The following is a 17,311-nucleotide window of genomic DNA, read 5'->3' as shown; positions in this document are numbered from 1 at the left end:
GAGGGAAAAAAATAATAATTACAGCTTTTCAGAAAGTTTTATATTGCACATGCACCATGGGATGCCAATTACTTTAGAGATTTTAAATCTAGTACAAAATACATATAAACTCACACTTTGCATTGTATTACCAAGAGTTGAGATGCTCAACTCTTAAAACCACTGACACTCTTTAAGAGTCTGCAAACATATTTGAACACCATCATATTACTTGTAAATGACCATAAGACAATGTAGGATATAATTTCAGCAACTTGATTATAAATTTAAATAACACTGCAGTTCTTTATAAAATATTTTAATTTAAAATATTTTAATTATTTAATTGTTAATTTGGTTTGTGTGGTTTATTGTGCGGGGGTAACAAAACACATGAAACTAGGATATATGTTCAGCTGGAAAATTTAATAACTGAATAAAAACATTAATACATTTTAAATTGTCAACACACTCCAGCAGCTTAACAGCAATGTACAATAAAACAGCAAAGAGACGGTCTAAACTGAGCTATTTATTGTTGTTTTGTAAGTATATCATTTCTAAAATCAAACTCAGACATCTCGTTGTGCATGTTGCATATAATGCATCTGTAATTCTAGTTCTCCAGGCAAAGAACAACCACATATCATGCACTGGAACAGGTGATCTGGGGCAAAAGGCATTTTATTGCCCATTTTGTGTGGCTCAGTTTGTTGGGCTAACTGAGGTAAGTTTGTTACTTGTGGAATGATTGGCATCTCATTTATGGTGCCCTGTGAGGTAAAGAAGATGCCTTGTGGTAACGGACCTGGAAGTTGCCTTCCAACAGAATGCATTGGATGCGGAGCAGGTATATTTAGAGCTGGTGGAGGAAAAGGTGGTGAGATAAAAGATGAAGGCTGATTTAGAGCAATCTGTTGGCCAGAAATCAGAGCTACGTGTTGTGCCCGGATGTGGCCTTGTTGAACTGGTCCGTTTACAAGGGTCTGGGAAACAACTGGAGCAGCCTGAAACCCCCACATCGGAGGTCTGTCCCCAAGAGGAAAACGAGCTTGCACATACGGCATGTTCACAGGTCCCATCTGGGTTGGAGGATTTGCACTAACCCAAGCAGCGGGTATCTGAGTCTGTTGCTGGAGCTGTGGCTGATGGAGCTGTTGTTGAAGAAGCTGCATTTGCGGCGGCAAGTGCTGGATTAGTCTGTTTTGCTGCTTCTCTAATGAATCTCCAGGTATTTCTTGCAAGCCCACAGATGTAGACATTTCTAAAGATGTTTTCATACCCCATGGAGTGGTATTCGGTAGACCGGAAGCACCAACGGGTAGGACTATACCACCAGTCTGACCCATCTCTGTTTTAGCCAGACCAGAGGAATTTGGAATTTGTAAATCATGAGCGAGTTTTTCAGATTCCTTGTTGGTTGGTGCTTCTAAGTCAACAGTTACAGTGCCATCTTCTGATGAATTATTGAACAGCTCTTGTTTAGCGGTTTGCACCGAATCACAGAGTACTGGCCACTGGGACTGCTGCGGGTCTTGAATTGCTCTCTGTGATTTCCTTTTTCCATCCAGAAGCGAAGGCCTGTCCATGTGGTGTTGTGAATGCTTGCCTTTTTGCTCTGTTTCAGACATGCTTATCTCCGAGTAATGATTAGGTTGTGCTGACATCGGTACATTTGCTTGAGAAGGTTGCTGCTGGTGCATGAGCTCTGGGAGACCATCACATTTAGGCAAGATCGCCTTAAGGTGACTTCCTGGCCACTGCATCTGCACTGCATTGCTTGGCTGGCCTTCCAATAAATTTGTAGGCTTTTGAGAGTGCAGCAGTTCTTCTGATGAAGGCGCGATTTGTAGCTGCCAATGAACCTGCTGGGAATGACTTCTAGCATGCAAGTGCTGTGATCTAAGCTGCATGCGTTCATGTCTATTTGCATTGAAGCTACGGGATTGGTGTGGAACCACATTTGGCAACAGTGCTTCTGGCATGATTCTACCAGGGAGAGGCGCCGTCCTTCCGTTGTCTCGATCTAACCTTGGCCTACCTCTCCTGCCAGTACTTACTCTGCCTCTTTGAGAATGTATGGACAGTGGATAACCGTGACCCTGACCTTGCCGTTTACGCACATGAATCTTTTGATGCACGAGCAGACTGCTAAGCCAAGGAAATGACTTATGGCACTCTTGGCATCGATGGGGTCTCTCCCCTGTATGAGTGTTTAGATGGTCTCGGAGCAAGTAGGCTAAAGCAAAGCTCTTGTCACACAGATGACACTTGTAAGGTTTCTCACCTGTATGGGAAAGCATGTGTCGCTGAAGCTGGCTCTCATCGCTGTAGCCCTTACGGCACTGCGTACAGCGAAACGGCTTTTGTTGATGCAGCCGCTGGTGTGTTTTCATGTTGTGATGAAAGGCAAAATCCTTCCCACAGTCCGGGCACTTGTATGGCTTCTTCCCGGTGTGGATAATTGAATGCTGCTGCAAATAGCTACTAAATCTGAAGGACTTTTTACACACTTGACACTGATAACCCTTGTTGTGTATGCGCATATGAAGCTCTAACACTGATCGGTAACGAAAGCACTTGCCACAGTCTCGACACCTGAATGGTTTCTTCTCTGTCTGGTCCTCTAATCCCCCTACTCCCGACATGCTGTCAATATCTGCCTCATCCATACAAACATCATCCTGCTTTTCAAGTACTGCTTTAACCTGATTTGTGATACGTGTTGTGTTTAAACCCAAAATGTTAGTCATATGTGTTTCTGAATGGGATTGTAGAAAGGATTCTGACTGGAATTTAAGAGGACAATACTGGCAGGCATAGACCTTATCGAATCTTTTGCCGTTACTCATCCTTTCATACTCTGCCTCATGGATTAACATGTGTGCTCTTAAATCAGATGCTGCATAAAAAATTTGAGGGCACAGAGGACAGTTGCGCTGCTGCTCAACATTTGCTTTCTCTTTACCTCCTTGTCCTACAAGAGATACGTTATGGTTTGTAACACTTGCCTCAGACCTAGCTGAGATCTTTTTGTGTTGCCGAAAATGAACTCGCATGTTTTGTGCAAAAGCAAACGTTTTTCCACAGTATGAACAGTGGTAAGGCTTTTGGCCTGTGTGGAGATACTGGTGCTGCTGCAAAAGGCTGCTGTATTTGAAGTTCTTCCCACAGATTTTGCACAGGTGTGCTCCTTCTTCAATGTGCCTGCGTCGATGGTCCTCCATGACGTAGCGATGCCTGAAGACCATAGTACAATCTGGACACTCATATGGCTTCAGTGCAGCGTGGGATCGTTGGTGGATATGCAACGTCACTAAACTCTGAAAGCCTTTGTTGCACTCCTGGCACCGATAAGGACTGTCTAATGAGTGACTCTGCATGTGAGCATTGATGGACACTCTGTACTGGAACTCTTTGCGGCATAGAGGGCAGCGAAAAGGCTTTTCCACATTCTGTTCACAGACATGAAGCCTTAATCGCATCATTGTCGAGAAACACATACCGCAATGCTCACATTGAAATTTCCTACGTTCCTTGAATATCCTCTCAGAGCGTTTCGAATGCGACAGGCTTGGTTGGCTGTTTTCTTTATGAATACTGCGGTGTTTGATGAGGTCACTTCGATGCTGAAAAGTAATGCCACATTCTTTACAAACAAGGGAAGCCTGCTCATCTTGGTGCATGTGAAAGTGTCGATGCAGGTTGTATGTTTCCCGACGAGTGAACTTTTTACCACATTCGTTGCATTCCAGTCGGCTTTTCCTTCGCTTGACAACTATGCCTGTCCCATCACTCTTAGATTTATCTTCTCCTTCCTTCTCTTCTGTGTTGTCCTTAACCTTCTCCACGTTTTTTGGACCTTCTATTTCCTTCTCTTCTGTTTTGTAATTAACCTTCTCCACACTTTTATGATCACCTTCTCCTTCCTTCTCTTCTGTGTTGTCCTTAACCTTCTCCATGCTTTTGGGATCTTCTCCTTCCTCTATCTTCTCTTCTGTGCTTTGCGTTGCCTCGTCATGAGACTTTGATACTTCCCTTATATTTGTCAAATCTTCATCTTGTTTTGGTGTGTGTTCTTCCTCTCTGGTATGCTTTGACTCTTTACTGACATTTTCTGTAGTTTTGTCTGCTGTTTCTTCTTTGTCGGTTTCTTGCCCTGTAGAGTGATAGCAGAAAAAAAACATTAGATAATAAGTCATTTCCAATGTACCCAATAGGTAGCAGTCATTCAGAATTATAATTGTAATAAACGGTTTAGATTATGTCAGTTGTTTAAAAGGTGCACTGTAGATCATCTAAAGAATGATGAAAAGCTTGACGTGTTGGCACCAAAAATATATTAAATACTACCACCATTACTGCCCAGAAAAATCTACAGTTAACAGACTCTCTTTTTGTGAAAGCATAGTTAATAAACGGTCTATTAGAGGCTTTTCAGCTATTTTTAAACAGTGCAATGATTATTATAAAAAATCATGGGATTGCAATGCTTTATCTCATTAAAATGTTCATCTCAGTAAAAATGTAAAAGGTAATTACTGTAACATATCAAACTACTGTTAATTACAATAAATACTGTAATTAATATACTTTATAAATGAGCAGTGGACAAATGGACAAATGCAAGAAAAACTTAAAAAAAAATACTTTTAAGTTTAAAAAGTCTCTGGTTACTATCGTAACCTCGGTTCCCTGAAAGTGGGAACGAGACATCATGGAGAAATTCTCTGTTATTGGAACTCCTTCCCCCCAACCTTTCCTGAAGTCCTATTGGCTCACGCCAGTCCAAATGACTAGCCAATTGTAGCAAAGCATGCAAATACTGACGAGCTCGAGAGGCATTATAAAATGCGGAGCCCGCGACAGTTACGTCAGAATCTGATATTGAACGCCACTTAACTGGTCGAGCTGCAAGCATGGCGATCACCGTGATGTCTCGTTCCCGCTCTCAAGGAACCGAGGGTACGATAGTAACCGGAGACGTTCCCTCTCGAGCTTTCACGAGACATCACGGAGAAATTCTCCGTTATGGGAACGATATTCAATCCCGCCGTGAGAGAGGCTATGAGCAGTCTGTACAAGATACACACTCAGCGAAGAACGAACACACACACACACACTTCCCACCAGTAGCAACGCTCGTTGGGCGGGCTCACAGCTGATAGGTGGAGATAAGCCAATGAGCGCCTAAACCCCAGGTATACGAAGTTTGCATATCTGGTCAGTAATAACGTGGGCTGCGGTGAGATCAGGGCAAAACAAAAGTAATAACAGTATTGTAAGGAGCTGCACAGAGATGACTGTTTAAGCAACATAAAACATAACATGATAATGGTAGCACAAAGTGAGTCGGACATGAATAACAGGAAGCTGCACTGAGTACAGGGTAGACAACAACAACAGCAATATCATAGAGGGCTGCGCAGAGCAATTACTGCGGGAGGCAGCAAGACACATGAATAGAGGTAGCAAAACATGAATCAGTCACTCACCGACAGCACTTGTAAAACCTGGCGAAGGCATTCTGAGAAGACCAGCCGGCTGCAAAGCATATATCCTGAATAGACATACCTCTTGACCATGCCCAGGAGGAGGCGATAGCCCTTGTTGAGTGGGCCCTAATGTGCAAAGGGCATTCCAACCCTCGGCTCGTATAAGCAGCCGTGATGGCATCCACAATCCAGTGGGAATGTCTCTGTTTTGACACAGCCCGGCCCGTCGCACAACCACCATAGAACACGAAAAGCTGGTCAGATTGCCGAAAGCTGGCCAAACGGTCAATGTAAATCCTCAAAGCCCTGACGGGGCACACCGAAGTCTGAGTGTCCGCGTCATGCAAGGACGATGACTCAGAAGACAGGGCAGACAACGAAATAGTCTGCCTCTGCGCTCTGAAGGGGGTAGATGGTGATTTAGGCACGAAGCCGAAGCAGACGCCATGAGTCCCAGCAGCCTCTGAAATTCCTTCAAGAGAACAGAGCTGCCTAGTCTGAAATTGCGCAGGGAAGACAAAATGGCCGCCGAGCGCTCCAGAGAGAAGAGAGCTCGCATCTCCACTGAGTCACAGCACACTCCCAGATATGTTACATATGGCTGATTAGCGTGTCCCGGGACTGAGCCAAAATCAGCCAATCGTCCAGATATTTGGGAACGCACATCCTGCTCACTCTGAGGGGGGAAAGTGCTGCATCCATGCACTTCGAGAAAGTACGTGGAGCCAAAGCCAGTCCGAACGGTAGAACAGAGTATTGGTACGCTGTGCCCTCGAAAGCAAACCTCAGAAAGCGTCTGTGATGCAGTGCTATCTGAATGTGAAAGTACGTGTCCTTTAAATCCACGGACGCAAACCAGTCCCCAGGGCGAATTTGCGCCAGGATCTGTTTCAGCGTTAACATCCTGAACGCTCTGTTAATGGGTCTGAGATCTGAGGTCTCTTTTGGGTACCACGAAATAGCGGCTGTAAAACCCGCACTCGCTCGGAGGGACTTCCTCCATCTGTCCTTTTTCGAGCAGATTGCATACCTCTCGTCTCAGAACCAGTGCATTTCAAGGCAATGTTAGAGACTGCACCACGCCATTGAAACGGGGTGGTCTGCGTCTGAATTGAAGGGTATACACTTTATCACACCAAGTAGCCAGCGCGAGACCCCCGGAATAACTTCCCACGCATTCAGGAACTGGCATAGCGGCTTTAATCGCTTGGTCGACGGATACGCCGGCGAGTGTTGCGCGACTATAACCTGTGAGGGTGGCGGCGCTGCACTGCTCTGAGACAGGGCGAGCTGCATCGCATTGACTGAGTGAGGAGGAAAGAGCTCTCTTTGTGAGGATGTATGCATTTTTATTGAACAACATGCAAGAACACAAACATTGTGAATGCCGCACTCGAGAACATTGCGCAACATTCTGTGTCGCTTGGGAGCTGAGCCTCCGGTGTGCTTCTCCCTCCTCGCGACACCCTCAGCAAAACGGCTTGGAGGCTGCTGGCGGGCCAGCGTCACGACGAGGGTTCCTCCGCCGTCCCTGGCACCTTTTCCCTGGACCTGGCCACACCTTCCTTCTCACGTCTGGTTCCCGCCTAGGGGGTGCGGCAGCTGCTGCGGGTCTTTCCTCCTCTGGGGTGGGCGGGGTCGAGCCAAGGCCTTGGCATGACATGGCTCATGGCCTTGGCATGACATGGCTCATGGCCTTGGCGCGCTTTTGAGCCTCCGAAAACCGCTCGATGATTGACTCCACGGCATCGCCAAAGAGGCCGGAGGGAGTGATCGGTGCGTTCAAAAGCACCCTGCGGTTTGCGTCCCTGAAGTCAGCTAAAGTAAGCCATAGGTGCCTCTGCTGGACTACCATGAACCCCATGGCTTGGCCAATCGCCTGGGCAGCACACTTTGTTGTCATCAGCGCGAAGTCCCTTGCCACACGTAAATCATTCACCGTGTTGGTGAGACAGCCCCACCCTCCAGGGACTGCAGGAGCTTGGCCTGGAATACTTGAAGCACCGCCATAGTGTGCAGGGCGGAGGCTCCCGAGGAGCCGAGGAGTAAGCCTTGCTGGCAAGATGGGCTGTCATCCTGCATGGCTTGGAGGTTAGGCTGATATCAGAGCCCTGGGTTTTGGCCAACGCAGGGCACAGATGTGCATTGACAGTCTCCTCGACAGGGGGCATGCGCATATACCCGTGGGCTTCCGCCCCATCCACATGAGAGAATATAGCCTGAGTGGACGCGTGCCGATTGGGGCGCAGACCACATCTTGACTAGCTGATTGTGGACATCGGGAAAGAACGGCACCGACGCTCTCGAGTCCACTTGATGGCGGCTGAACCTGAAGTACCAGGAATCTAGCTTGCTCTTGGCCGGCTTCTCTGGAGGATTCCAAGAGAGCTTCAACTCCTGGACAGCCTTATTCACGAACCTTATGAGCTTCTCTTGGAGGTCCGCGGGTCCTTCGCTGTCGGAGCGATCCTGCTCCGATTCAGCCCAGTCCTTCTTCTCCGAGGCTGAAATGGATATGAAATGGACATGAAATGGACACGCCTTCCTGGCTGAAGGAAACAAAGTCCGCGACGGACGGAAACAATCATTGGAGAAGGTGACTGGGGATCGAAGCAACCGTTGAGAACAGTGGCTTCATGCCAAATCGTCACTTTCACCTTCGGGTGGGGGAGGGGGATCCACCAGCGGCTCGATGGCGGCAGTGGGCCTCACCCCAAGGAGGCCACGGGCCACATTCCGGCGAGTCCTCAGCACGCACATCGGCAGATCTGCACAGTGTTCGCAGTCAGACTCCTCCAGAGCCGCCTCCGCATGGGCCAGCCCCAGGCAGTCGATGCAGTGGTCGTGGCTATCCAGTGGGTCGATCGGTCCCGTGCAAATACAGCAGTAGGACGTCATCTTCTTAAAGAAATCCGTTGTGAAGGAAAAGATTCTGACGTAATTGTCGCGGGCTCAGCATTTTATACTGCCTCTCAAGCTCGTCAGTATTTACATGCTTTGCGACAATTGGCCAGTCATTTGGACTGGCATGAGCCAATAGGACTTCGGGAAAGGTTGGAGGGAAGGAGTTCCCATAACGGAGAATTTCTCCGTGATGTCTCATGAAAGCTTGAGAGGGAACTAAATTCTAAACTAAATTGAAACCTACAAAAGCACTGATAGAGAAAACAAGCATTTGTGTAACTGAATATTGACTCAAAAGCAGTTACTGAGATGTATGACAGCTGTATGACATCTGGCACCAATGTCCCCTATTTCTGCTTTCGAAACAGTCATACAAATGTTCACTTCATCAGTACCCCACAGTATGCGTCTATCTCTGTCCATTTCATTCTCTATTCCTTACCACTTAATGGCTAAATCATGTGACCTGGTTGTACAATGTGTAATTATTACCATTCACCCTGAACTCTAAAGAGTGCAAAAGTGCTCGCCCATTTTTTTCAGTGGCCCTGGTTCCAGACAGACTTTTCTCATTCATTTTCACATAGGTATTTTTAAAAATTCATTGCTAGGAGTTATAAGTATGGAAGCAGAATAATGACAGTAGTTTTTGAAACAAAGCATGCTGAATTCTACAAATCGACAAAAAAAAGATGCACTGCAATTAACAGTGCTTGCATTTTAATGCCTTGTATTTCCAGGGCTTGCATTTTTAGGTCCTGAAATTGAACACATTTGTTTATTTAAGCTGTGACTATTTCAATTCAAAATATTTCACACATTTTCATAATTAAAAATTCTATAATTCATATTCACCTTCCAGAATTCACTTCCAAAATATTAAATCCTTTTAAAAATACGATATATAATATTCAACAGGCAAATTTTGGTAATTTTATTTCACTTTCCAAATTCGCTGCCACAAATTCAGTGGTTAAAATTCAGCGGTGCACATCCGGGAACCGCAGGAATAGCAGTAGAGCACCAATGCAGGATCTCCAGCTGATGTCATCCGCTCACCAGCAGGTGGCGCAGGCGGCTGTTGATGAAGGCTGTATGTGGATCAAGTCATTCATTCACAAAAACTGATTTGCAGAAATGGAGCAAGCGCTAAGTATAAGTTTTGATTATCGAGGCCAGTATAAACATGTGGAAACACTGATTGTGTGTCTGCTTAATTCAACAGCTTCGCTGTTTCCCGTAGCCTATATGTAAACAGCTTTCTCTACCACAAAGGAGATTATAATGCGCTTTTACCCAACGCTGAAGTACAGAACTAACATTACATCTGAGTAAGACATATATTGCTTTCGGTTGCTTAGTTTCCTTTACTTTGTATCATGGCTTGCTGTGCTGTAATACTGGGGTTCCCCTCATACGTCACACTCCAGAATTCCCCAACAACGCGTGACGTTTAATTATGAAAATGTGTGTGAAATATTTTTAATTGAAATATTCACAGCTTAAATAAACAAATGTGTTAAATTTCAGGACCTAAAAATGCAAGCCCTGGAAATACAAGGCATTAAAATGCAAGCAGTGTTAATTGCGATGCATGTTTTTTTTTTCGATTATGTATAATTCAGCATACTTTGTTTCAAAAACATTATTCTACTTCCATATATAAGCAATGAATCAAACCAACCAGCAATAAAGTACAAGGTACGAGACTGTGTACTTAATGGCTTTAATGAGATAAATAACTACAACCTCATTAAGCATTGCAAATGACAAAATCAAAAATGATGGAGCCATCTAAAATGTTTTGATCATAGATAGATAAGAGATTTTTCTCTTTTTTTTTTGGAAAGTTATGCAAAAAGATATTTAAGTAGTGAGAAATTGCAGGGAGAACTGACTCCAATTCCAGTGCTTCTTGGGAGTGGCAGGGCGTTAAAGTGTTCTTTTAGCTGATTTGTTTGTTGTGATTCTCTTATTGGTGGAAATTTCTCTGTAGAATCATAGGTAATGTAGTTTTTTCACCAGGAATTCCACTGTTAAACACTATTATTTAAAAACAAGTTGAACGATGCAGACTGATGGTTTAAAGTATAAACAATTAATTATATACCACATACATTTGCTAAATGACTAAATAAATAAATAAAAATGAATAAACATTTAATTAACAACCTTGTAGCTCAAAGTATGTCTCTTTAAAAGTTTCTAAGTCAGTTCCACTATGGAGTAAATTAATGTTATTTTTACTTAAGGAACCAGACTGTTGCACCCTGTGCTTTGAGAGAGAAAAAGAAAAGAAAAAAAAAGAAAAAAATACATTCTGAATGGGTGACAGTGGCAAGTATGTAACAACTGCCTGGAATAGATTAAAAATTTCTAAAAAAAATTTAAATGCAAGACTGGCCCTGATTAACAAGACTTGTTTCTTACAGAGGCTTGTTTTTGTTCCACATGGACAGTTCCAACCCTTTTATATATATATATATATATATATATATATATATATAAAATCTGATGCTCAGAAAATGTATTTAAACAAAACTTTACTATGTTGTACGCAATTCTTACTAATTAAAACCTCTAAAATGAGTAGATCTTCACGCATGAAAGGGTTAAACAAGCAGTTGTGTGTTTGATTGGGTTAGAACAGGCCAATTACAGAGAAATGAATTGCTGTCAAGAAGAAAAAAACGCCCCAAGAGTTTCTGCATGCTCTTCCCACGTCTAAATATCTGTGAGAAATTGCAGAAGTCTATGCGATGTTCAAAAAAGCGGCGCGTGCCCTTTACCGTCTGCCCTTGATGCAAAGTTGTACTTACCGATGTTTTCATTGTGCAAACGATCCGATATCACACCGCAGTCCGTTCCGGGCTCAGCTGAAATGAGATCTTTGTTATCATTCTGAGGCAGCACGTCCTCCGAAGATTTAAAATTACTGGACGTTCCTGGCGCATCTTTGTTGCGTGGTGAAAGAGCAACGCCATGTGGAGGTGAATTTTCAGTTGCTGGTAAAGACGGAACACCAGGGTCAGTCGTTCCCTTCACGTCGCTTCCTTGTGCACAAACCTCCGCCTCACAATCGGCTACTGTAGCTGGTACAGGTTGTTGTTCAGGTTTGTTTTCACCGAGTGTACCGTTAATGAGTTTATCTTCTAATGGTTGTTCGGATTCAGACTGCACAGTAGCCATTTTTCACATATTTTTCTCTCTTTTCTCCACCCCTAAAAACATGGAAGCCAACGATTGATTGGAAGCGTGTGCTACGTCACATGCGCCCCCTGCGACTACATTTAAAGCGACACCTTTCGATAAATGTTGATGGTTCGGATTTGCATTTTAGAATTGCTTACAAAGTTTAATAGACTTGCAAGATTTAACGATAACCACATTTAGGTATTTAACGTATGTATGCACGACCTTTTGTGTAGATAATATTTAAGTAAAATATAAATCTTAAAACCTGGTACTCCAAGTAATTAACAAAGGCTCAATTTAAAAAAAAAAACGGAAAAAAAGAGAAAATTATTAAATATTACTACAATTTAAAGCAACTGTTCTGTTTTTAAGTATTTTAATGGGTGTCATGTGATCTTCAGAAATTATTAACATTTTGCTTAGGTAGACAAAAAACATTTCCTATTATCAATGTTGAAAACAGCTGTGTGTGCATTTTCTGTAATAATAGAAAATAGATGATACATGTATTGATTGCTTTTATTAAAACTTGTTCATAGGCAGACATTTTTTCCAAGTACAAGTGATTTTTGTTAATATGGTGAAAAGTTTGCAAAATAGTATATCCCATTGCATGCAGAGTGACCGGGCGACCTTAGATCAGCAATTCTGATAACTGCATTTATTTCCATGGAACTGGAGAGATTCTATGCAATATAATGTCCCTTAAACAGCATTTGGATGTATTTTCTTAAACAGTGATAGTAGCAAAAGTAAAATGTCATTTTGCACTATTCTGTGCCTCAATTAAAAAATAAGAATGAATGATGTTTATCTTGCCACAGTATGAATACTGAAGAGTTTTAAGCCTGTCTAGAAGATTTTTTTCTAAACTTGCAGTTATTATATATAAACTTAAGCAAGCAGATCCATAAAATGTCAGTAATTTACTAACAGCGACAAGAGTGCAGAAGTCCATTTAGATATAGCTTTGAGCTTTTTGGTGTACATATTATACAATTTATTATATATCTGCGACAGGCATAACATAAAATGTGGTGGCAATATGACATGGCACCATCTGCAACTAGTTAACCTTATAAAACATTGCTTAAATAAATAAATTTACTGTAACAGTACACAGTTCAATTGTCCATATCTCACAGCAACATCAACGTCTGCGTCTTCGTCTGAGGTCTACTGTTCTGCCACGGCGTGGCTGTTGAGTTACTCCATTCATGTCATTTGGTGATTCAGTGTGCCGAGTACCATCTAAAATATCTGGAGGTGGTGGTAGAGGAGGAACAGTTGCTGGAATTTGCTGCTCTAGCTGTGGCTGCTCCTGTGGCAATAACAGTTGTTCATAAGGCTGCTGTTGTTCCTGTTGCTGTTGATGCTGTGCAGGCTGCTGTAATTCTTGTTGCTGTAGTTGCTGTTGTGGAATATGTTGCTGAGGCGGCTGATGCTGCATCTCAAGTAGACCCAACAGACGTTGCAAAAGTACATTATTCTGCTGTAAGCTATTTGTAAGGGCCTCTTGCGAAGCCACCAGCGTCCGCATATCGCGTCTAAAGCCTTCTCCAAACTCACGCAGGTTCTGCTCCATGCGATCTCCAAGCTGCATGGCTGCTTCTCCCAGTCCACGAAGTTCATCTTCCAGCCAGGAAGTGCGTGATGGAGGGGGCTCCAGTGGACCCTGGTGGGTCCCTAAAGATGGTTCTGGGCTTGGCTGAGGAGTCCCGTTGAGGAACGGGGCACTGTATAGTGGTGAAGGAGGTAGCCAGCGTTCTGATGTTGGAGGTGGTACTATTCCAAGACCCAGGCCCAAACCCAGTTTATCCTCCATGCTGTTCTCCACACCCTCACAATCATCTGCATCTTCACCCTCTTGCTCACCAGCTTCATCCTCTTTTTCGAAACCATCTCTTTCAGAGCTATCTCCAACTGCAACTGAAACAGTGATAACATACATAAACTTTTAAAAAAATATTCTCAGACTTTATTGTACAGTCAGATTTGTAGGATCACCCCCACCCCCCCAAAAAAAGTTACCTTGATCAGTGTCTGACAAACACGTGAAACTGGCTTTTGCTCTGGTGCTCTGCTTTTGACGAGACTGCTGGAGCCTGGGACTGACTTGGGTCGGCCTTCCCAAAATTGCAGCCCCTCTGCTTGATGGCAGGTAGCAGGTGCGGTGCCTTGCGTCGGCCAGTCTACCACCGTTACGTCTTTTCAGGTCATCCCAGCGTTTCTTCACTTCTCTTAGAGTCCGAGGTACTCTAGACACAGCATTGACACGCTCAAGTATCCCAGCCCAAATGCGCTCTCTTTCTCGGCGCCGGAGCCTCCCTGCTGGACCGAACAGCTCCCCCTCACAACGAGTCACCTCTGATACCAACACCTCCAGCTCTGCCCCGCTAAAACGGCTCTTCCTTTTTCCTACACCTCCTGCAGCTAATGCTGAAGACACACCCCTGTCTTTGAAAAAAAAAAAAGGCCAATTTTAATTTGACACAAAAGTAGGTTTTCCATTTCTATTCAAAAGCACACCAAATACATTTTTTGGCTTTTGTTGCACTGGTTAATATGGCACTAAATGTATTTTGGACTAATACTGACATCTAGCAGCATGAATGCAGCATCACTATTCATTGTGACAAGAACCTATTCATTGCCATTAAATTGAAATTCATATTTAAAAATCTACTTAAAATTGCCAATGTCAGGTTTTTATAAAATTTTCTTTTTGTATTAATGGTGGTTCCATACATTTTTGGAAAGAAACATTTAAAACTAATTTATTATTTAAATATCTATTTCAATGCAAATGCAAGGTTTTTAGAAAATAGAAAAAAAGAGAAAAATTTCAATAATTATTGGGAAAAAAAAATCTATACACCTTAGGTGTACACATAATTTTCAGAAAGTATTTTATGATGTAATTTCATATTTTAATTTTATAATACTGACAATATAAAATATTTAAAATAAGAAAAAAATAACACAATTGAAAACTAATCTTGACTATTATAATGTATTAGACAGACTATAACAATCATCATACTACCTACCTAGACATTTTCCCACTATTAAAAAAAATCTAAATGAATTTAAAATTAGTTTTTGAAATTTAAATGTTTCATGTGTTCAAAGAATAGTAAATGCTGTAAAAGTGTGTCGCACCATTGCCCCATAAACATGGTAGTTGCAGTCACCCATGATTCTGCAAGTAGAAGTTATCTAATATTAGGATGTTACTTAGAAAAACTGAGTAGTACATGATGTCAACACTTTTTTTTATTACCGTGACTTCATCGTCTGTGAATATACATGATTTTAAATATTTTACATGGACTTGATTTCTATAATTGTAAAACTTTAGTAATGAGGGAACAATAACAAAGTGCGCCTGTAAATATTAATCTAATGTTAGCAGTAAAGTAAAATCACATATTATTAAAAGACTTCCTATCATCTAACACTTACTTTGTTCGATTGGGACGAGTTCATCCGAAGACATTCCAGGTGCGCCTATGTTAGGATGCACAACCACAACGTTAAAAGGCAAGCTGCTTGGCAACCCACCATTCTGGTGGTCACAACTCCCCTCTGAGTCGTCATCTTCCCTGGGGAAACCGTCCTCTGAAACCCCGCCTCCGAAGGGACCCTCTGGAGACTCCACTTTGATGTGCATGGGAGGTGAGTGCTCATACAGCAACCCCCCCTCCTCGTAGTATTCAGTCATGGATATGTTGTGGTTTACAGACACACCAATGTGACTGGTGGACAGCGTGCCATTCACAAGGAGGGTGAAGAGCCACCATGCTGTCCCATGGCAAGCCGTTCATTGCTTCATTGTGATGTCCAACAAGAATAGCCTTAATAATGGGCACAGTAATACACAGCCACAGAAAATAGATGTTTGCCACGGAACAACAATAGGTTAACGTGTCATTTTAGAAAGGGGCTGCTGTGTTCATTTACACTGATTCTACGCAATTATTGCGATGTTTTTGTTGACTGTATCTTATTAGACCAAGAAAACCAAAACCTGTGGCTTCCGTCCAAAAGCAAAACTCGGAGATGTTCTTCTGATATTCTGTTATGTTTGACATCATGTACTTGTATCATTCATTACATGCAGACATCTTAGAGCTCTCCTAATTGTCAGTAAATCTGGCAACAACAAATCCGAGGATACCGAGGAGAGGGCGAGAAATAAAGCAAAGAATGCATGGATAATATAGTTGGATTCATATTTAACTAATTGTTTAATTAAGGGAGTATTTTAAATATAAAGGCCAAAATTACCTGTGTCGCAGCAATGCGCATATATTCTGCACCACATCCGCAATGGATGCGTATTCCGCATAAATTACGTTAGCCGCCACTAGCTCTTCTCAAGCAAATACTGCTGCTCGTGTAAAAGTCATGTATGCGACGTGCCCGCATTACGAGAAAGATCTAGTTTCGGAAAAAAATAATCCGCACTCACACCGTCGTAAATGGCTAGAAAGTTTAAAACACAATACAAAAATGATATAAGGGCATAGATGCAAAGCTAACCTCTTAAATTCCAAAATGTACACAGAACCCAAATCGTCGCAGGAATATGACATCACACAAAGATATTTGCCGTGTGGCTATTTCTGAAACGCTGAAAGTGATGTTTTATCCATTTAAACACGTCAGTCTTTTGTCATCTTGCACAAAAAAAGAAAGAAAAAAATAAATATTAATTAAAAAATAAAAACCGAAATAAAAGGAGTTGGTCTGTACAATTCCAGAAATGCTGTGAAATGCATTAGCCCTACAAGTTTGCCTTAACTTTTCAAACCACGAAACACTAAATAATAGTTTTATATTAAACACTGTGTTTTCAAATGCAGGTGAAACAAAAAGTTGGCTTGGTGCGAACCTAAATTCAGGGGCGTAGCCATCATTTCAAAAGTGGGGGGGACGGAATGTCTAGTGTTATACCTGTTTTTTTGTTGTTGTTTTTTTTCAGTTAACCCTTGTCTAATTGACAGGTTTTATTTTTAAATAAAAAAATAAAACCTTTTTGCTTAATATGCTTTATGATTATATTATTATATATGATTGTAAAATAGAAGGAAAGAAAGATAGAAAAAAGAAAAAGGAAAAAAGAAATACAACAGCTTGTCACTGGGACAGTACCATTAAAAGCACATCTTTGTACCTTATTTACCCCAAAAAGTTTCATAGTTGTACATTACGGTACATATTGGTACTCTAATGTACTAATATGCACCTTTTTGAGTATAAGTTACAAAGATGTCCTTATAAGGGTATTATTGTTTACATATTTCAGATTGTATTTTGTGTGTGTTGTATGTAGAGTACATGGCACACAGTAATGGATACTTGCACATTCACATACTTCTTTATTCTGTTCTATTCTATTATACATTAGTCTGATTAGTCTATGTTAAAATAAATATCTTATCATAGACAATGCTATAAATAATCTTTACCTCTGAAGCCTCACTGAAACTCTCTGCCTCATTCACTCCCTCTGTCTATAGCAAATAAAGCAGTGTTTGAAACATGTACATACAGGGAATAGTGACATACAGAAGAAAATAACACATTAAGTACACTGCTGGACAATAACCAATAATTTGTATCCTAAATTATTTTTTAACACTTTAGAATGATAAACACATATTCACTATTAACTATGACTTTTGCTTCAATAAACTCTTAATTTACTGCTTATTAATAGCTTGTAAGGTAGT

At 42.0% G+C, this 17,311-nt stretch overlaps 2 protein-coding genes across 3 annotated transcripts; both read right to left on the bottom strand.

Moving 5' to 3' along the window:
* Window positions 1–385: 385 nt before the first annotated feature.
* Window positions 386–11,656, bottom strand: LOC306887946 (uncharacterized protein). Its single transcript, XM_079446006.1, has 2 exons — window positions 11,198–11,656; window positions 386–4,138 (listed from the first exon to the last, which is right to left on the bottom strand). Exons 1-2 carry the CDS (start codon window positions 11,565–11,567, stop codon window positions 552–554), a joined length of 3,957 nt encoding a protein of 1,318 aa, XP_079302132.1. The 5' UTR covers window positions 11,568–11,656; the 3' UTR covers window positions 386–551.
* Window positions 11,657–12,076: 420 nt separating this feature from the next.
* On the bottom strand, window positions 12,077–16,166 carry LOC306887515 (uncharacterized protein). Of its 2 annotated transcripts, XM_079445298.1 has the most exons (4): window positions 15,864–16,142; window positions 15,039–15,728; window positions 13,605–14,030; window positions 12,077–13,502 (listed from the first exon to the last, which is right to left on the bottom strand). In XM_079445298.1, exons 2-4 carry the CDS (start codon window positions 15,295–15,297, stop codon window positions 12,724–12,726), a joined length of 1,464 nt encoding a protein of 487 aa, XP_079301424.1. In that variant the 5' UTR covers window positions 15,298–15,728; window positions 15,864–16,142; the 3' UTR covers window positions 12,077–12,723. The 2 variants fall into 2 exon arrangements, with proteins under 2 accessions (XP_079301424.1, XP_079301425.1); XM_079445299.1 differs by lacking the exon at window positions 15,039–15,728 and having other exon boundaries at window positions 15,864–16,166.
* Window positions 16,167–17,311: the final 1,145 nt, after the last annotated feature.

This window comes from Barbus barbus (assembly GCF_936440315.1).
Source record: "Barbus barbus genome assembly, chromosome: 21".
Lineage (NCBI taxonomy): Eukaryota > Metazoa > Chordata > Actinopteri > Cypriniformes > Cyprinidae > Barbus > Barbus barbus.
The sequence above is the reverse complement of the archived record's forward strand: the minus strand, read 5'-3'. Positions and strand labels throughout refer to the sequence as shown.